The 20,358-nt window shown below is 62.3% G+C and overlaps 1 protein-coding gene across 7 annotated transcripts; it reads right to left on the bottom strand.

Annotated features, from left to right (window-relative positions):
- Positions 1-52: 52 nt before the first annotated feature.
- On the bottom strand, positions 53-18,926 carry PDE4A (phosphodiesterase 4A). Of its 7 annotated transcripts, none has more exons than XR_014847902.1 (17): positions 17,796-18,353; positions 17,263-17,630; positions 12,349-12,534; positions 11,650-11,686; positions 11,455-11,528; positions 11,322-11,371; positions 11,025-11,137; positions 8,204-8,297; positions 7,400-7,581; positions 6,740-6,838; positions 5,581-5,745; positions 4,885-4,984; positions 4,198-4,352; positions 3,513-3,635; positions 2,886-3,068; positions 1,907-2,282; positions 53-1,876 (listed from the first exon to the last, which is right to left on the bottom strand). XR_014847902.1 is itself a non-coding variant. In XM_085045857.1 (17 exons), the coding sequence occupies exons 1-17, from the start codon at positions 18,920-18,922 to the stop codon at positions 1,959-1,961; spliced, it is 2,583 nt and encodes an 860-aa protein (XP_084901983.1). In that variant the 5' UTR covers positions 18,923-18,926; the 3' UTR covers positions 53-1,958. The 7 variants fall into 7 exon arrangements, 6 of the variants coding, with proteins under 6 accessions (XP_084901983.1, XP_084901985.1, XP_084901982.1 ...); XM_085045857.1 differs by adding an exon at positions 18,706-18,926 and having other exon boundaries at positions 53-2,282; positions 17,796-17,908; XM_085045859.1 differs by adding an exon at positions 18,433-18,557 and having other exon boundaries at positions 53-2,282; positions 17,796-17,908.
- Between the last annotated feature and the right edge of the window lie 1,432 nt (positions 18,927-20,358).

Raw genomic sequence — 20,358 nt, 5'->3', positions numbered from 1 at the left:
CCCCCATCACCGACCCCCCCAAAACCCCCCCGGGACCCCCAAAGAAGAGCTCAGTCCTTCTCCTCTTTATTGGAGCCACAGGCGGGAGAAGGAGGTGACAAGGGGGGTTTGGGGACACCCCGGGTGACAGGGGGGGTCACCCCCAGGACCACCCCCCGTTTCCATCCCGGGGGCAGGAGGGTTTTTGGGGTTCCCCCCCCGGATTATTCCCATATTTACAGCGCCGCCGCCTCCGGTACAAAAATAAAAGCTCTGCACGACCCCCGAATCCCCCAAATCCCCCAAATTTCGGATGGGGGGTTTTTGGGGAGGGGGAGGGGCTGATCCCCCCAATCCCCCCCCCAATGCGACCCCCCCCGGCAGGGTGAACCCCCCAATGCTACAGTACAGTCAGAAATGGGGAAAACCCCCCCAAAAAAATAGAATTTTGGGGGTTTAGAGCCCCAAACCTCCCCAAAAATCACAGAATTTTGGGGGTCAGGACCCCCGAACCTCCCCTCCCCCCCAGAAAGGGGGAGCATCCGGTTATTGCTTCACCTCTGGGGGTTTGGGGATCCCCCCCCCCCATTTTGGGGTGAGACCCTCGGGGGGAAGGAATTCGGGGGGAGGGGTGACCCCCGGGGGTCTCTATGCAAAATGGGGGAGAGTTTGGGGGAAAAACCCCAAATTTGGGGGGAAAAACCCCAAAATTTGGGGTCTCTGCTTGCCCCCCCCCAGTTCCTCACCCCCCCTAAATGGCTTTTGGGGGAACCCAAATTTATTTGGGGTCTCCCCGTTTTTTGGGGGGTCACTCCTTTTTTCGGGGGGTTCTCTAGTCCCTGTTTTCTTCCTGGGGGGTTTGATTTTCCATCTTTTTTTTTTTTTTTGGGTCTTTTCGAGTTTTTTAAAAAATAGAATAAAAATTCCCCTCCCCCCGACCCCCCCAAAGAAACCCCAAAAAATAATCGAATTGAAATAATTCGGATAAAATAATCCCAATAAAAATAATAATTCCGAGAAAATAATAATTGCAATAAAAATAATAATTGCAATAAAAATAATTCTGATAAAAATAATTCCGATAAAAATAACTCTGATAAAATAATCCAAATAAAATAACTCCAGTAGAAATAATTCTAATAAAAATGGAAATAATTGATAAAATAATCCTGGCGAAATAATTCTGATAAAATAATTCTGGTAAAAATTATTCCGGTGAAATAATGCTGTTAAAATAATTCCAATAAAAATAATAAAAATAATTCCAATGAAAATAATTCCATTGAAATTCTCGCGATCAGATCATTCCAATAAAATAATCTCAATAAAAATAATTCTGATTAAAAACTTCAATGAAAGTCACTCTGATAAAATCATTTAAAAAAAAATAATTCCAATGAAAATAATTCCATTGAAATTATCCCAATCAAATAATTCCAATTAAATAATCTCTAAAAACAATTCTGATAAAAAAATTCAATGAAAACAATTCTGATAATTCCAAAAAAATAATTCCAATGAAAATGATGTCAATAAAAAAATTTCAATGGAAACAAATCTGATAAAAACAATCCCAATAAAAAATGCCAATAAAATTAAAAAAAAAAATCAAGAGTTCCAATAAAAATATGAAAATGAAAAAAATTCTGATAAAATAACTCCAATAAGAGTGATTGCAATAAAATAATCCAAATAAAAGTAACTCCAAAAAATAACTCCAATAAAAATAACCCAAGTGAAAATAATCCAAATAAAAATAACCCCAATGGAAAAAAATCCGATAAAATAATTCCAACGAAAGTGATCCAAATAAAAATAATCCAAATAAAATAATCCCAATAAAAACAACCCCAGTAAAAACAATCCCGCTGAAATCAACCCCAAATAAAATTAATTCAAATAAAATTAATTCCAATAAAATTAATTCCAATAAAATAAAATAAAATGAAATGAAATCCCTGCCTGCACCCACTCCTCTCTCACTCCTCCTCCGGCGGTCTCCCCGGCGGGTTCTCGGGGGGATCCTGGCGGGGACAGCCCGGGGGGTGACACTCCGGGTGACAGTTGCCGGGGGTCTCCCGCCCCTCCCCGTCCTCCTCCTCGCTCAGGGGGGGCTCGAAGCGGAACTGGGGGGGCTGCAGGGCGGGGGGCGGCTCGGGGGGCGGCTCGGGGCTGCGCGGCACGCGGCGCCGGAACCACTCGCGGTTCTCCTCCAGCGTCTCCAGCATCTCCCGGGCGTCGGGGTGAACCAGGTCAGCCCAGGTCTCCCACAGGGGCTGAACCACGTAGTCGATGAAGCCAACCTGGGGACAATGGGGACATGGGGACATCAGCAGGGACATGGGGACAGTGGGGACATCAGCAGGGACAATGGGGACATTGGGGACATTGGGGTGAACCAGGTCAGCCCAGGTCTCCCACAGGGGCTGAACCACGTAGTCGATGAAGCCAACCTGGGGACATGGGGACATCAGCAGGGACATGGGGACAATGGGGACATAGGGGACAGTGGGGACATTGGGGACATTGGGGATATTGGGGACTTTGGGGTGAACCAGGTCAGCCCAGGTCTCCCAGAGAGACTGCACCACGTAGTCGATGAAGCCAACCTGGGGACAGCAGGGACATCAGCACGGACATGGGGACATCAGCAGGGACAGTGGGAACATCATCAGGGACACGGGTGACATGGGGGACCTCAGAGACACTGGGGGACCTGTATGTGCAATTTCTGGATGGAGACACTGTGTTTGTCATGCATGGGGCTGATCCCATTGTCCCAATAATCCCATTGTCCCCAGGTGTCCCCTCACCTGTGATTTCTCCACGGAGGCGCTGTGTTTGTCACACATGGGGCTGATCCCATTGTCCCTATTGTCCCCAGGTGTCCCCAGGTGTCCCCTCACCTGTGATTTCTCCACGGAGGCGCTGTGTTTGTCACACATGGGGCTGATCTCCATGCCTCTCTCCCTCTCCCGGTCTCCCTGCCGGAAGAACTCCTCCATGATCCTCTCTGTCCACTGCCGGTAGAGCCCCAGCGGCTTCGTGGGGTTGCTCAGGTCGGCGCAGTGCACCATGTTCCGCAGCACCTGAGGGGACAGCCCTGTCACCTGGGGCACCTCGGGGGTCCCCAGAGACCCTCAGGGCACCCAGGATGCTTTGGGACCACCTGGATCCTACAGGGGACCACCTGGATCCTACAGGGGACCACCTGGATCCTACAGGAATCCCACCCAGGACACCTTGACGATCCCCAGAATCCCCTCAGGACTCTTTGGGGACTCACCTGAGTGTCCCCAAACACCTTAAAGACCCCCAGGACCCCCTCAGGACTCTTCGGGGACCTTTCCCTGTCCCCCTGGATCCCTTTGGGACCCCCAAACCTTCCCTAGACCCCCAGAACCCCTCCAAGATCCCCCCAGCACCCACAAGAGCTCCCCCAAGGTCCTTGAAAACCCCACAAAGAACCCTTGGGGACACCCCAGACCACCCTTGGGGACACCCCAGCCTCTTCTGGAGTCCCCCAGCCCCACCTGGATGCGGTCAGTGTAGTTGTCCAGCAGCAGGACCCCCGAACTCGTCACCTTCTTGGTCTCCACCATGGTCTTGAGGTCAGCCAGGAGGCTCATGTGCTTGGACATGTCCGTGGCCAGGACCTGGGGGGGGTTTGGGGTCATTCGGGGGGTTTTGGGGTTTTTTTGGGGTTGCTGACCATGTCGATGACCATCTGGCTTTGGGGGTTTTTTTGGCAGGAATTTGGGGTTTTTTTAGGCAGGGATTTGGGGTTTTTTGGGGGCACTGACCATGTCGATAACCATCTGGCTTTGGGGATTTTTGATACAGATTTGGGTTTTTTTTTTCCTCAGGAATTTGGGCTCTTTCTGGCAGGGATTTGAGGGTTTTTTGGGGGCACTGACCATGTCAATGACCAACTGATTTTGGGGTTTTTCCCCTCAGGAATTTGGGATTTTTTTTTTTTTTTTTTGCAGGGATTTGGGGGTTTTTTACACAGGAATTTGGGTTTTTTTGGCATTGCTGACCATGTCAATGACCATCTGGTTTTGAGGTTTTTTTGCCAGGAATTTGGGGTTTTTTGGGCAGGAATTTGGGGTTTTTTGGCGTTGCTGACCATGTCGATGACCATCTGGTTTTGAGGTTTTTTTGGCAGGAATTTGCGGGTTTTTGGGCAGGGATTTGGGGTTTTTTGGCACTGCTGACCATGTCGATGACCATCTGGCGCAGGGCCTGGCGCTGCCGTCGTGACAAGTTCTGGAAAATGTCACAATTGCGCTCCTGGAGCAGCTTGAAGCCAACGGCCAAGTGGTGATTCTCCAGCACAGACTCATCGTTGTAGAGCAGCGCCAGCTCCGAGTCTGGGGGAAAAAATAACCCAAAAATTCAAAAACATCTTGGAAAAGCGGGAAAAAAAATCCAAAAAACCTCCCAGAATTTGTATTTTTCCAAGGATCAAGCCAAAACCTCAACCCGGAGTTGGGCAGGAAAAGGAAAAACCAGAAGAACCTAAAAAATGGGATTTTTGCTGCTTTGAATTGGATTTTCACCATTTCGGTCCTTATGCCTCTGAAAATTCCCTTTTCCCCATGGTTTGGGGGTCACGGGGATTTTACGGGATTTTTAGGGAGTGTCATGGATTTTTAGGGAATTTCACGGATTTTTAGGGAATTTTCAGGTCCTTCAGAGGCAGAAAAACAGGACTGTGGAGCCTCTGCACCCCCTGGAGTTTTGAGCAGAAAGCTTCAAAATTCCGTGAAAAATCCCATTTTTTTTGTTAAGGATCTGCTGGAAATCGCCCAGAAACTGGGGGAAAAAGCAGGAATTCAGGAATTCCAGGGTTTCCCGCAGACCCAGCGGGTTTTGGGAGGTGGGAAGGCACTGGTCACTCACTGGTGTTGATGAGGAACTGGTTGGACACCCCGGGGTGGTCAACGTCGTGGATGGCGGCGGCGAAAAGGGCAGCCAGGACCTCCAGGTCAGTGAACACGGCCTGGGGAGGGGGAGAGACCCTCAGACCCCCCAAAAAACCCCCCAAAAAAACCCCAACAGGGCTCCCCACCCCTAAATGGGTCCCTAGAACAGATCCCACCACCCAATTTTGGATCCCCACACACAATTTTGAATCTCTCCACCCCTAAACGGGACCCTAAACCAGCGCCCACCACCCAATTTTCAATCCCCCCACCCAATTCTGGATCCCCACACACAATTTTGGATCCCACCACCCCTAAATAGGTGCCTGTAAAAGTTCCTGCCACCCAATTTTGGATCCCAACACCAAATTTTGAATCCCATCACCCCAGTTATGAGTCCCATAACCCCTAAATGGGTCCCTAGAACAGCTCCCACCACCCAATTTTGGATCCCCCCACTAAATTTTGGATCCTACCACCAAATTTCCGATCACAGCACCCAGTTTTGAATCCCACCACCCCAATTTTGGGTCTCAATAGGTCCCCATAACAACTCCCCACCACAGCCGAGTGCCCCCCGCCCCATTTCCACCCCATTCCCGCCCCATTGCCCCCACTCCCCCCCCATTCCCACCCTTCCCGCCCCACTCCCGGGCAGTCTCGGGGGTCTCACGTCGAGGGCAGGGGTGGCCAGCAGGACGTGCGTGGACTGCAGGACATCGGCGGCGTGGAGGCTGTTGTGGTAAGCCACGTCGGGGTGGTAGTGCTGCTCCAGCGCCCGGGCGTAGCCCAGCAGCGCCTGCTCCGGGATGCCGAACGTGCGCACCAGGTCCCGCTCCTGGGAGACCCGAAATGTGCCCAAAACGGGCCGAAATGAACCCGAAATGTGACCAAATGAACCCGAAATGTGCGCACCAGGTCCCGCTCCTGGGGGTGGGACACCCGAAATGGACCCAAAATGTGCCCAAATGAACCCGAATGAACCCGAAATGTGACCAAATGAACCCGAAATGTGCGCACCAGGTCCCGCTCCTGGGAGACCCGAAATGTGACCAAAATGGGCCGAAATGAACCCGAATGAATGTGCGCACCAGGTCCCGCTTGGGAGACCCGAAATGGGCCAAAATGTGCCCAAATGAATCCGAAATGTGCCGGAATGAACCCGAAATGTGCGCACCAGGTCCCGCTCCTGGAGGGGTGAGGGATGGGAGACCCGAAATGAACCCGAAACGGGCAGAAATGGACCCAAAATGTGACCAAATGGACCCGAAAGGGGCCGGAATGAACCCAAAATGGGAGCACCAGGTCCCGCTCCTGGAGGGGCAGGCGTGGGAGACCCGAAATGAACCCAAAGCAGGCGGAAATGAACCCAAAATGGGCCGGAATGAACCCGAAACAGGCGGAAATGAACCCAAAATGGGCCGGAATGAACCCGAAACGGGCGGAAATGGACCCGAAACGGGAGGAAATGGACCCAAAATGTGCCGGAAGGAACCCGAAATGCACCCAAAACACACTCAAAATGCACCCAAAATGCATCCAGATGCCTTCTGATGCAAAACACACCCAAAACACACCGAAAACACACCCAAAATGCATCCAAAATGCACCCAAAACACAACCAGAACACTCCCAAAACACACTCAAAACTCAAAATGCACCAAAAACACAACTAGAACACTCCCAAAAAGCACCCAAAACACCCAAAACACACACCTGGGGAGTCCCCGGGGGTTCTGGGGGTCTCAGCACCCCAAAAGGAGGGAGGCAGGTGACAGAGGGAGGGTTTTGGGGTCCCGGGGGGTTCCCAGGTGGGTTTTTTGGGGTCTCACCTGGAAGATGGTGAACATGATGCAGCTCAGGGAGCGATTGTTGGAGAACTCGGAGACTCGGAAGATGTTCAGACCCCACTTGTTGAGGCTGTCGAGCTCCTGGGAGGGGCGAGGGGCGTGTGGGGAATCCTCTTCGGCCCCCCAGAGCACCCCAAAATCCACCCGGGACCACCCTGGATTGTGGCAAACCTTCCCGGCAACCCCAAACCTCCACAAACCCCTTAAAAATCCCCAAACTTTCAAGAAGCTCCAAACTGTCTCATCCCTGAGACCCCCAAGGATACCCTGAGACCCCCAAACCTCCCCAAACCCCTCAAGAATCTCCAAACATCCCCCTGAGACCCCCAAACTTCCCCAAACGCCTCCGAGACCCCCAAACCCACACAGGAGCCTCGTCAGCCACCCCCAAACACCCCCAAAACCACCCAGGAGCCCCCCCAGACCCTCCCAAAAATCCCCAATCCCACCCAGGAGCCCCTCAGACCACCCTGAAACATCCCCAAACCCACCCAGGAGCCCCCCAGACCCCCCCAAACCCACCCAGGAGCCACCCAAGAGCCCCCAGACCCACTCAGGAATCCCCCAAAGCCCCTGAAACCCACCCAGGAGCCCCCCAAATCCCCCCCGAGCCCCCCAAAGACCCCGCAGCCCCCTGCCCACCTTTCCCAGCTGCTCCTCCCGGTCGGTCTCCACGCCGAAGCGGGGCACGGGCAGGGGGTCTGGGCTGGGGTCACAGCCGGGGGGCAGCGATCTCACCCCCCCTGCCAGGCCGGGGGGCTGCCGGCGCTTCTTCTCCCGCTCGGGGGGTCCTGGGCTGGGGATCTCCACCTCGGGCTGCTTGTCTGGGGGGCACAGGAGCGGCCGGGGGGCTCGAGGGGGGTGCTGGGGGGCTTTGGGGGGCGTTAAGGGGTGGCAGGGGGCTCAGGGGGTCTCTGGGTACCCTGGGGGTCCCCAGATGGTTCACTGGGTGTCCCCAGGGGGTTCTCTGGGTATCCTCAGAGGTCTGTAGGGGGTCTGGGGGATGTTTTTGGGGGTCTCTGGGCGCCCTTGGGAGTCCCCAGGGGGTCCTCTGGGTGTCCTCAGGGGCTCTGTGGGTATCCCCGAGGGTCCCAGGGGGGTCTCTGGGTGCCCTTGGGGGTCTCAGGGTCTCCTGGGGGAGTCTTGGAGGTCCTGGAGGGTCTCTGAGGGTCTCGGGGTGGTCTCAGGGTATCTGTGGGGTGTCCCAAGGGTCCTGGAGGGTCTCAGGGTGTCCTGGAGGGTCTCAGGGTGGCCCGGGGGTCTCAGGGTGTCCTGGAGGGTCTCTGGGTGCCCTTGGGGGTCTCAGGGTGTCCCGGGGGGTCTCTGGGTGTCCCGAGGTGGTCTCAGGGTGTCCCGGGGGGTCTCAGGGTGTCCCGGGGGGTCTCAGGGTGTCCCGGGGGGTCTCAGGGTGTCCCGGGGGGTCTCAGGGGGTCCCGGGGGTCTCACCCAGGAAGGTGCTGGCGATGTACTCGGACACTTGGTTCCCGGAGCGGCTCATCTCGGACAGGTGGGTCAGCTCCCGGTTCAGCATCCGCTTGAACTGGGGGAGCCCAGGGGTCAGCGACCCCCCCAGACCCCCCCCAGACCCCCCCGAGCCTCCCCAAATCCCCTCGGAGCCAGGGAAGACCTCCAGGGGGATCCCAGCCTGGCCACAGCCCTGGGATGGACTGGGATGGATTGGGACAGACTGGGATGGACTGGGATGGGAATAGGATGGGACTGGGATGGAACTGGGATGGATTGGGATGGGAATAGGATGAGACTGGGATGGATTGGGACAGACTGGGATGGACGAAACTGGGACAAAACTGGAATGGGATGGGGATGTGGGACTGGGATGGACTGGGATGGGAATAGGGTGGGACTGGGATGGGACTGGGATGGACTGAACTGGGATGGGAATAGGATGGGACTGGGCCAGGCTGGTTCCCCCCATATCCTGCACAGATCCCCGTGGTGCTGTGGGGCACTGGTGGTGGCACTGGTGGTGGCACTGGTGGTGGCACTAGAGGTGGCACTGGTGGCACTAGAGGTGGCACCATCCCCCACTTCCAATCTCCCCCCAGGACACCCCCAGTTTAACCCCCATTGCCCCCTCCCCAATTTGGGGGGGTGGGAGGAGCATCCCCTGCATCCCTCTCCCCCCCAGCCAATCAGGACCCGCCGTCCCGTCTCCATGGCAACCGCCGGCTCCACGGCAACCGCCCCACGGGGGGGTTTAACCCCTCCTATCCCGCGGGGGGGGCGGGAAGCATCAGCCCCTTCCCCTTCCGGAGACCCCTCCCCAAATCCCCGCGCGCCTCACGAGTTCGCTCGGGCTCTGCACCACCAAATTAAGGGGGGAAAAGCCCCCCGAGACCCCCCAAACCACAACAAAACCCCCTCAAATGGGGGGGGAAGCCCCCCCAGCCCCTCCCCAGCCATGACAGAGCTCCAAAACATCCCCAAAATGGGGGGGGGGAGCTTTAGGGGAGGGGGGGCATGCGGGGAGGGGAGGGGGGTCGCCATGACATTGAGGGGGGGAGGGGAGGTCAGACGTGCCCCCCCCAGCCCGTGTCCCCCCCCCGGCCCTTACCTGGTCCCACCACCCCACCAGCCAGGGCTTGGCGCAGGTCTCGCAGAAAAAATCCACCAAGGGCATTTTCCAGCCGGGAACTGGGGAGGGGGCGCGGGGAGGCGCAGGACCCCCCCCACCCCGAAGGACCCCGCTGTCCCTACAGACCGGGGGGAGCCCCCCCGCGGCACCCCAAAAGCCCCCTAACCCCGCTCAAGGCGCCCTGGACATGGTGGGAGTTTTGGGGGGGGGGGAGCGGGGCGCCCCCCCCCCGCGTTGGGAGGGCACCGCCAGCCCCACCCCCCCGAATTGAGACCACACGGGGGGGTCACTCACATCGCCCCCCACCCCCTTGTTCGGGATGGAGACGGGAGCCCCCCCACCTCCTCCCGGGGGTCCTAAACCCACCCTCCGGGGTCCTAAACCCACCCTCCGGGGTCCTGGAGCCCCCCAGGGGTCCTGAAGCCCCCCCGGGATGGTGGGGGGGGTCAGTGGGTGGCCATGGAGGGAGGGAGGTGGTGGGGGAGGAAGAGGCGGGGATGGGCGTGGGGGGTCTGGGGGGCTCCGGGAGTGTCTGGGGGCTCCGGAGGAGTCTGGGGTGGTCCGGGGGGGTCTGGGGGCTCCGGGGCCCTGAGGGTCTGGGGGTTCGGGGGGATGCAGGGAGGGGATGCGCGGGGGGGTCAGGGATGCAGGAAGATGCAGAAGATGCGGAGGATGCGGGGGGGGGCTGTCGGGGGGGGTCCCGGCGGGTTTTTGGGGGTCCCGGGGGTGCCGGGGGGGTCCGGTCGGGGCTGCGGAGGCCGCGGAGAGCCGGGTGGGGGGGGCGGGGGGGTCAGACGCCTGCGCGAGCCGTGGCTCCGCCCCCTCCCCGCCCCCTCCCCACGGTCACGGTCACGGTCACGGCCAGCCGCAGCGCCGGGGGGGACAGAGGGGTGAAGACCCCCCAGGGGACACCCCCAGAGGGATCGGGGACCCCCAGAAGGGACAAGGACACCCCCGAAAGGGTCACAGACACCCACGGGACACCCCGAGAGCATCGGGGAATCCTCAGGCTCCCAAAAAAAGGACCAGGGACCCCCAAGGGACACCCCAAAAGTGTCGGGGTGTCCCCAGAGCCCCCTGAAGGGTCAGGGACACCGCTGGGGTGGGGGTCTCTCCTTGGGGACAGGGACAGGGGGACATGGGGACATGGGGACACAATCCTGCAGCACAGGCACTGTCATTGGTGACAGCCTGGCACTGCCACCAGTGCCACCAACACCCCGACACGGCAACTGCCACCAGTGCCACCAGTGCCACCAGTGCCACCACACCCCGACACGGCAACTGCCACCAGTGTCACCAGTGCCACCACACCCCGACACAGCCATGGCCACCGGTGCCACCAGTACCACCAAAACCTCAACACAGCAACTGCCACCAGTGCCACCAGTGTCACCACACCGCGACACAGCTAATGGTGACAGCCCAACACAGCCAGGACCACCAATGTCACCAGTGCCACCAGACCCCAACACAGCCAGGGCCACCAGTGCCACCAGTGTCACCAACACAGCCACAGCCACCAGTGCCACCACACCCCGACACAGCCACTGCCCGATGACAACACTGATCCCTGCTGGGCCCAGAACTCCCTGCAGCCCCTTGTCACCGTGCCAGGCTCTGTCCCCGTGTCCCCCCCGTGTCCCCGCGGTGTCCCCCCGCTGTCCCCACCTTGTTGGAGGCCATCTCGCTGACCGCCCGGTGGGTCTGCAGGGTCTCCAGCTGCTCCAGGCACCAATCCAGCTCCTCCAGCGTCTCCCACGCCAGCTGCTGGGACGTCTCCTCTGGGGACAGGGACAGTGCCCGGTGGGACCCCCGGGTGGGCACAGGGGGGTGGCCCTGGGACTGAGGGGACCCCGAGGATGGGGGGTGACGAGACACACCCATTGCCGTGCCTCAGTTTCCCCGGTGGGGCCATTTGGACCCAAAACCCCCCAAAATCCCCTCTGAGACCCTCGCTGTCCTTACCTGAGAGTGTGGCCTTGCAGAGGGGGGGCTGGGAGCCGATGGGCGACCGCCTGGGGGGAGCAGGGGGAGTCAGGGCTGGCCGGGACCCCCAATTCTGGGAGGGGGGTCAAGGTCAAAGGTCAAGGTCACCCACTTGCTGCCCGGGGGGGTCGTGACTTTGGTCAGGATGGAGAAGTTGCTGCGGACACTGCGGAGACTGGCCAGGACCTGGGGGGGTGACAGGGGGGTATCAGGGGGGGGACAGACCCCCTGGGACCCCCCAGAACCCCCTGAGACTCCCCAGGACCCCTCAGGAGCCCCCGAGACCCCCCAGGAGCCCCCACCCTACCTGGGCGAAGGGGGTGACAATCAGGTCCTCGGCGTGGCTGGAAGAGAAATTGGGGAGGGGGAATCAGGCAGAGCACCTGGGACCCCCCAAGACCACCCCCCAGTTCACAGGGGGGGCTCTCCAGGTGAATACTGGGGAGGGGGGCTTTTCTGGGGGTATGCCAGGAGGATTCCAGGGGTGCTGGGGGGAGTGCCAAGGGGACATCTTGGTGTCCTGGGGGGTCCTGGTGAAGGGTCCTGGGGGCATCCATGCCTCGCTGGCAATGGAGGAGTTGTGGGAAATGCTTTCTGGGGTGTTTGGGGGATTTTGGGGGTCCTGGGGGGATTTGGGGGCTCTGGGGGGGTCAGGACTCACACCTCGCTGGCGATGCAGGAGTTGCCGGAGATGCTCTTGGGGGATCCCAAGGGGGTCCCTGGGTTGTTTGGGGGCCTGGGGGGATTTGGGGGGCTCAGGGGTGATTTTGGGGGGCCCGGAGGGGATTTTGGGGGTCCTGGGGGACTTTGGGGGGCCCTGGGGGGGGTCAGGACTCACACCTTGCTGGCAATGCAGGAGTTGCAGGAGATGCTCTTGGGGGATCCCAAGGGGGTCCCTGGGTTGTTTGGGGGATTTCAGGGGCCCGGGGGGATTTGGGGGGCTCAGGGGTGACTTCGGGTGGCCCGGGGAGGGATTTTGGGGTCCCGGGGGGGTGTCAGGACTCACGCCTCGCTGGCGATGGAGGAGTTGCGGGAGATGCTCTTGGGGGAAGCATCGAAGTCGCTGTCGGAGCGGTACAGGAAGGACTCGCGGCGCTGAGCTGGGGGGGCTCCGGCCAGAAGCCCCCGGCCCGGGCTGGCCTGGGGGTCCGGGGGGCTTTGCCCCCCCCACGGGCCATTCTCCACCTCCGAGCTGGGGAGAAACCGGGAGACGCCGTGTCCCAAACCTGAACCCCGTCCCGCCCCCCGAGTTCAACCCTGCAGCCCCCCCGGAGCTCCCCCAATATCGGGAATCCCGGCAGACCCCAAAACACAGAGTCCCTAGCAGCAGGACCCCCGTGATACCCCCAGACCGGCATTCCCCACCCCCCCAGCCCACGTGTCCCTGTTGTGCCCCCCAAGTCACAGTCAGTCCTCCCCCCGGTTCAGGGACCCCCGGGGTGGGGTGAGGACCCCCCTGGGGTGTGGGGTGAGGACCCCCGAGGGGTGTGGGGGGTCCCGGTTTTCTCCCCTCCCCCCGCCCCCATCCCGCACTTCCCCCCGGGAGGCGGAAGGAACTGGGGCGTCCCCCCCCCTCACCCAGCCGTTATTTGGGGGTCACCCCTCAACCGCGGGGGTCCAAAGGCCGCTGGTTTGGGGGGGGCTCAAAAAGGGACACCCACCCCCCCTTAAACCCAGTCTGGGGGGTCACAGCTGTCGTCCCCCCCCAAAATTTGGGGAGGGTCGTGTCCCACCGCAATGGGGGGGTCCTGGCCCCCTTCCTGGGTGTGGGGAGTGTCTGTGCCCCGCTGGCAGCATGGCGGGGGTGTGTATCCCCCTCCCCAAATTGGGGGGGGTTTGCCCTGTCTACCCCCCAGACCCAATCTCGGGGGGCTCCCCCTGTCCCCCCCTTACCTGGGCGCCAGCACCCCCTGCTCGTCCCAGGGTGGGGGTCCCCCGCCGCTGCCCCCCTGGGGGTCCCCAGGCTCCATGGGGGCGGGGAGGGGGACAGAGGGTGGTCCCGCCCCGGCCCCCCCTCCTTCCTCTCCCAGCTTCCTCTCCCGGGCCGTGCTGGGAGCAGCGGCGGGGGGGCCCCGCTTCCTCCCCAGAGCCCCCCCAGAACCGGGGAGGGGGTGCTCGAGCAGCCCTGGGGGGTTCTGGGCGGTCTCTGGCCCCATGGAGGAGCCCCAGTGCTGGGGGTGCTTCTGGGGGTCCCCAGTTTATGGGGGTCCCCAACCCTGGGATGTCCCCAGCCCCATCCCTGGGGGTCCCCAGCCCGCGGGGTCCCTGCCGGGTGCAGCCCCCGCCCCCGGGGTGCCGGGGGGAGCCGGGGGGGCTGCGTGGGGGTGGGGGGGGTGACTCACCGCCGGCAAATTTAGCAACCGGCTCCGGGAAGAAAAAGGGCTTTTTTGGAATTTTAGCGGGATTGATTCCCCTGCCTCGCGAGCTGCAGGGGGGCAGCCGGGCCTGGATCCACAGGGATGGGGACCCTGGGTGACATCTGAGGCCATCCTCGGTGGTGTCCCCAGTCTGGGGTCCGCACGGGCAGATTCGGGAGGGTCTGGCAGGCCCAGCCCCCCAGCATGGGGGTCCCGCGGCAGAGGTGGGTGGGATGTGGTGGATCTTCTGGATCATTCCCAATGGATTCGGGGTGTCCCCGGGGTGGGACAGAGACGGGGATGAGGATGAAGATGTGAGTGGGAAGATGGGATGGAGAAGGATGAGGACAAGGAGGAGATGAGGGAGAGGGATGGAGACAGGGTGGGATGGGAATGGGGCAGGGATGGGGGCGGGAAAAAGCTGGGGATGAGGGCGGAGGTGGGATTGGGAAGGAGGTGGGATGAGGACGAGGAAGAGATGAGGATGGGGACAGCAATGGGGACGGAATTAGGATGGCGGAAGGGATGGGATGGGATGGAGATGGAGAGGAGGAAGAGCAGGACACTGGGAAGGAGACAGGGATTGGGATATCGCCCAGGTCCGGCACAGCGCGACCCCCTCCCAGCGCCATCCCATCCCAAACCATCCGCGGCCACCCCATCCCACCCCATCAGGTGCCAGCCGCGCCAGCCCCGGGGGCGTCGGGAAGGGGCGTCCCTGCTATTCCTGGTAGCTGGGATTTCCTTCCCAACCCACCGGGATCTGCTCCGGCAGCCGGAGACAACCGTGAATCATTTTTAATGGCCACAGGTGACTCATCCCCCTCGGAAAAGATTCCAACACATCAGAAATGCCGGAGGGGCTGCGACGCCGCCATCACCGCGGGGTCGGCGTCCGTGGGAATTATTAATATCCATAGGGAAAGGGATTGGAGCGGGAGGAATTCATTAGGGCTGCAGGAACCCAGGAACAGCCGCTGGGAGCTGGGAAGAGCCTTCAGGAGCCGGTGGCAGCTGGTTGGATCCCGGCATGGCCGCGGCTCCGGCCCTGCTCCGGCCAGATCCCACCTCGGGATCTCACCTGCCTTCGGCTTCATTTCACTAATTGGTCCGGGAAGGGGAAAATCCGGTAGCCAGGATGGAGCTGGTTCCTCCCAGCCGCTCCCGGTTGAACCACGACGGCACCGGGATGCCGGGATAACGGGGCGGGGGTCATAGGGCAGCGCACGGATGGGATCCCGCGCCCTAAACCCTGGATTTGGGGGGCTCAGGGGGGTTTCACCGGGGGGGATCCCGGCCCTGCTGCTCCCCCATCGCCCTCTCCAGCTGCTTGGCATCTATGGGGAAGGGAGGAAGAGGAGGAGGAGGAAGGAAATCACCCCCCGCTTCCCGAATCCCGACCATCTGCCGAGCCTCCTGTGCATAAATTAACGCCCCTAATGAAGCCGGAGCCGCCGGAAGGACGCGGAGCACACGGCACATGGCGGCGCATTCCCAAGTTGTTTTCCCTAAAAAAACTTCCCAACCGGGAACGGGAAGAGCCAGCACCGGGGCCAGATGGATCCTGGGGGGCTGCAGCATCCCCCCCCCGCTCCACCAGGCATCTCCCAGTCTCCTGGCAGCTCCCAATCCCAGTCTCGCTACCCCGAGGGTCCCACCGGAGGCCTCAGGAGTGGGATCACCCCGGGAAAGGGGTGACACCCCGAAACTGAGGTGGCTGGGATGGGGGTCCCCTCGCTCAGGTCCCGGCGGGGTCCCTGGATGTCCCCCGGTGCCATCTCCGGTGCTGGGAGGATGCTGGGAGGGTTCCAGCTCCAGTACCAGCACTGGGATAAGGATGGGGCTCCCAGTACCAGTACTGGGATGATGCTGGGGAGGGGGTCCCACCTCTGATCCCGGTACTGGGGGGTCCCGCCGCCAATCCCGGTCCCAAGAGGGGCTCCAGGGGGAGCCCCACCTCCGCTACCGGTACCGGGATGACGTTGGGCGAGCTCCCACCTCCAGTCCCGGTACCGGGATGACGCTGGGGGGTCCTGGGGGGGTCTCGCCGCCGCCACCTACCGCTTGCCGGTGCCGGGGGTCCCGTGGAGGGAGGAGGGCCAGGACATGCGGGCACTGCGCAGCCCGGGGCGGTCCCCGGTGTCCACGGCATCCGCCCGCTCCATGGGCCGGGGCCGGTGCCGGTCGGTGTCGGAGAAGCCGCGGTGGCGGATGCGGATCGGGGTGCGGGGCTGGCGCCAGAGGTGCTGCGGGGGGCGCAGGGGGCCCGGACCCTCCCGGGGCACCGGCAGCGACAGCGACAGGCTCTTCCTGGAGCCCGGCACCGGCTCCATCATCCCCGGCACCGGGGGGAACCGGGGACCGGGAATGCTGCCGGGGCCGGGACCGCGGCCACCCCCGGTGCCGGAGGCGCTCCCGGTAACGGTGACGGTACCGGAGTAGGTCCCGGAGCCCCTCCCGGTGTCGGAGCTCCTCCCGGTGCCGGTTCCGGAGTCCCTCCTTACCGATCCGCGCTACCGGCAGCGGCTCCTCCCGGCCCCGGGCTCCGCATGGCCCCGCGCAACCGGTTGGAACGACCCGGGAAACAACCTCCCGGTGCCGCCGGCGCCGCTGCCGGTGCCGCTGCCGGTGCCGCCTCCGCGCCCGGCTCGGCGCCTCCCCCCGCCCCGGGACCTCCCCCGCCCCCGGAACGGCTCCGCCCCGGGACCCCGTGGACCCCCCCACGCAGTCACGGTGGCGCGGTTCCCCCGCCCCGTTAACCGGGGATCCCTCCCCCGGTATTCCCGGAACGGGGATCCCGGATCTTTCCCCCCCCTCCCCCGAATCCTCCCCTCGCGGAGGGATTTTCCCCCCGGAAATATCTCCCCACGGCGAGGACAGCCCCCCAGTGCCCCCTTCACGGGGACTTCCCCTCTCGGGGTATCCCCTCCCATGGTGTCCCCCCCATTTAGGGATTCCCCTCCTGCCCCCTCACTACCCGAACTGGGGGGCTGGGGGGGCATAGGGAACCCCCAGAGCAGCGCCGGGACCCCCCCAGAGCAGGCACAGCACGGACCCCATTGCAGATTTAGGGGAGATCCCCCTTGCACGGCGCTGCAGGGACCCCCGGGACCCCCAGGGTTGGGGGATCAGGGTGGGGGTCCCCCCCATGCACAGACTCCCAGGGCTGGGGAGTGTCCCCCCATTTCTGCAGAGCCCCCGGGGTCACACTGGACCCCCGCGGGGGTCACCCCCCTTCTGCCTCCACCCCAAACGCTGTGGGGACCCTCTGGGATCACCCGTGCGGGCATCACCCCCACCCTGGACATTCCCAGGGGATGTCCCCACCGAGGACAATGTCCCCACCCCAGGCCACGTCCTGGCATTGTCCCCATGCAGGGCCATGTCCCCATCTCCATCCCCACCCCACCGGGTCCGCCACGCAGGGACACCTCCCAGCACTATCCAGAGGTCCTCGGAATCCCCCCGGATCAGCACCGGTACACCCGGGGGTCTCCCCGCTGCTGGCAGCCCCCGGAGGCCGCGACCCCCCGTGTGTGTGTCCCCCGTGTCCCCACCCGTACCTGGGGGGCCGGGGGTGGGCGACCGGCGGTGCCCGCAGGGGCAGCGTGGTGGGGCGCGGGGGGTCGGGGGGCTCCGGGGGCTTCCAGGGGGGCACCTGGAGGGTGGCGGAGAGGCGGCGGCGCCCGCGGCGCAGGTCGGCACCCGGCATGGCCGGGAGGGGCTGCGAGGGGGGCACGGGGCACGTCAGAAGGGTGGCAGGGGGCGCGGAACGGCACGGCACGGCACGGCACGGCCAGGCAGCCTCCCAGCGCGCGGCACGGAATGGCACGGCACGGCCGGAGAGCCTCTCACCATATGGCACGGAATGGCACAGCATGGCACAGCAGGGAATGGCACGGCATGGCACGGCCGGGGAGCCTCCCACCGCCTGGCACGGCACGGCACGGAATGGCACGGCTGGGCAAGCGAGTGGCACGCCAGAGCGCGGCACGGCACGGCACGGCACTGCCGGAGACCCTCCCGCCACAAGGCACGGCAGCCAGGCGGGAGCCCCCCGCCCTCCCCAGCGGGACCCCCGCCCGGTGCCCCTCACCTGCTGCTCGGGCCCGGCCACGCCGCTCCGGTTCCTCCTCATGTGGGGTGCCAGGGCTCGGCGCACGGGGACCGTGCGGGGGGACCCCAGAATGTCCCGGGGGGCTGCGGGACCTGCGGGGGAGAGGTGAGGGTCAGGGGGGAGCGGGGAGACCCCCGGCAGCCCCCGGTAGCCCGCGGCGGAGCCCCGAGGCGCTCGGTACAGCCCGGAGCTCCCGGTGGGCACGGAGCACGCCGGCAGCCCCGATCCCCACCCCGGGGACCCTCTGGCTCCTCCCGGTACGGGTTGCCAAGGAAACCGCGGCATCACATCCCGTGGGATCGTCGGCCACGGCATCACCATCGCTTCCCGCGGCACCGGCAGCGCTCCCGGCACCGGAATCCTTCCCGCGGTACCGGCAACAGCCCCGGAACCGCCGGACCCGCAGCTCCCGGCCCCGGAGCCCCTCAGACCCGAAGCCCCCGGTCCCGCATCCCGGAGCCCCCCGCGGTTCCTGCGACTGCGGCCGCTGCCGCCCTCCGGTCCCGGTCATCTCACGGCACCGGATTCCGCCGGGGCAGCACCGGGACCCGGGAGGAAGTCTGGCCGCGGCAGGGACGGGAGGAAGGGACCGCCCTCTCCCGTGCCCTTCCCGTACCTGGCCGCCTCCCGGTGCCGCGGCGCTGCCCGGCATCCTCCCGCCTTTGTCCCCGGCGGGAGCGGCCCCGGTGCCGGCGGGAGCTCCCGGTGACAGCGGCGGAAACGCGGCTGGGGCGGCTCCTTCCACCCACCCCCGCACCGGCCACGGCCCCGCGCGGGTCTCCCGGTGCTGTTCCCGGTGCCGCTCCCACTCCCGGTCCCGGTGCCATTCCCGTTCCCGTTCCCCATGCCATTCCCGTTCCCGTTCCCGGTGCCGTTCTCGTCTCCGTACCTGGCCGCCTCCCGGTGCCGCGGCGCTGCCCGGCATCCTCCCGCCTTTGTCCCCGGCGGGAGTGGCCCCGGTGCCGGCGGGAGCGCCCGGTGACAGCGGCGGAAACGCGGCGGGGGCGGCTCCTCCCACCCCGCACCGGCCACGGCCCCCCGTGTCCCCGGTGTCCCCCCGGACCGGGCGCTCCCGGTGTCGCCGGGACTGTCCCCATGCCCTGCATCTCCTCGCCCTTGTCCCCGTGTCGCTGTGCCACCGTGTCCCTCTGTCCCTCTCAACTTAAACCTCTGGGGTGCTTTAAATTCCCCTCAATCGAAGCCCTTGGAATAATAGAAAAGCAGGATTTTACCGCAATTTACATCCCTCAAATGATGGGAAAGGGGAATTTCTCCTCAATTTAATCTCAGTTACAATGGTGAAAATGGAGGATCCCGCCTCAGTTTAACCCGAAAAATGCTTCCCTTACCAATCACTGGTTTTCCCTCAAGAAACACTATTTTTGGGGCTCTTGGACACTTTTCCCCCTTTAACATCCCTTAAAACGGAGAGTCCTCCTCGACGGAATTTCTAGAATGGCCAGTAAGGAGGCTTTTCTCAATTTAAACCCTTAAAAAATGAGGGGAAACAGGGATTCCTCCTCAATTTAACCCTTAAATTTATGGAAATGGGGAGCTGCCCTCATTTCAAATGCACAAAAAGGCATCATAACGGTTCTCCTCTTCCATTTAAACCCGAAAATAACGGGAAACGGGGATTCCCCGTCGAGGGACACACCAGAAATCATGGGAAAGGTGGGATTGCCTTGAACTGAGACACCGAAAATTGTAGGTGAAGCGGGGCGGGGGGATCCTGGGAGGGGTCTCTCTCCCCAACCCTCTCCTTGCCCCCTCCAAATGCTCTCCCAGGACCCCTAAGCCCCTCCGTATCCCCCAAATCTCCTCCCAACTCCCCCAAATCTCTCCGTGCCCCCTCTGCCCCACCCCGGGGGTCCCGCTGCCCCGGCGCTTTACGGCAGTGTGGCCAGCGCGGCGGCGGCGCTGCTTTACGGCAGTGTGGCGGGCTCGGAGCTGCTGCGGCGATTTGCGGCAGTGCGGCGAGCTCGGCGTGGTACTTTACGGCAGCGTGGCGGGACCGGGGCGGCGGCAGCGCTTTACGCAAATCTACCCAGAACGCCCCGAAAGTGTTTAATCGCCCTCTAGCCCCCTCCGTGTTGAGCCCTCAAACCCATGGCTGCATCCGCTAAAACGCAACGAGCACCATCAAAGCCCTCCCAGCATCTCTAAAATCTGGTCTAACAGTCACAAAACCACGTCCCAGTGCATCCCAGTGCATCCCAGTGCCTCCCAGTGCCTCCCAGTGCCTCCCAGTGCCTCCCAGTGCCTCCCAGTGCCTCCCAGTGCATCCCAGAGCTCCCAGTCACATCCAAGTCTCTCCCCAGGGCCCACAGTCCCTCTCCAGGGCATCAGAGGGACCCCGGAAAAAAGGAAGCTTTCGAGGAGAAAAGAGGTTTAAATGGAAGGGAGAAAACCTACTTTTCTGTTGTTGTCTGTGATGGAAAAAGGCCAGGAAAGTTGAGGGTGAAAGGGTGGAAATGTGAGGGGGAAATGGCAGGAAACGTGAGGGGGAAAAGGGTGGAAACCTAAGGGGAAAAATGGCAGG

This window comes from Lichenostomus cassidix, unplaced genomic scaffold, assembly GCF_008360975.1.
Source record: "Lichenostomus cassidix isolate B80296 unplaced genomic scaffold, HeHo_3.0 HiC_scaffold_39, whole genome shotgun sequence".
NCBI lineage: Eukaryota > Metazoa > Chordata > Aves > Passeriformes > Meliphagidae > Lichenostomus > Lichenostomus cassidix.
Note: the sequence above shows the minus strand (reverse complement) of the source record. Positions and strands in the feature narration are given on the sequence as shown.

What these genes read in the sequence shown, in the direction of transcription:
- PDE4A (XM_085045856.1), bottom strand. Translation starts at nt 18,137, where the DNA reads ATGGTGATGCCGTGGCCGACGATCCCACGGGATGTGATGCCGCGGTTT. An exon ending in ACGACCCCCCCGGGCAGCAA is followed by an intron (nt 11,372 to 11,454) that starts GTGGGTGACCTT and finishes TGCTCCCCCCAG; the next exon opens with GCGGTCGCCCATCGGCTCCC. An exon ending in TCATGTTCACCATCTTCCAG is followed by an intron (nt 5,746 to 6,739) that starts GTGAGACCCCAA and finishes CGGGTCTCCCAG; the next exon opens with GAGCGGGACCTGGTGCGCAC.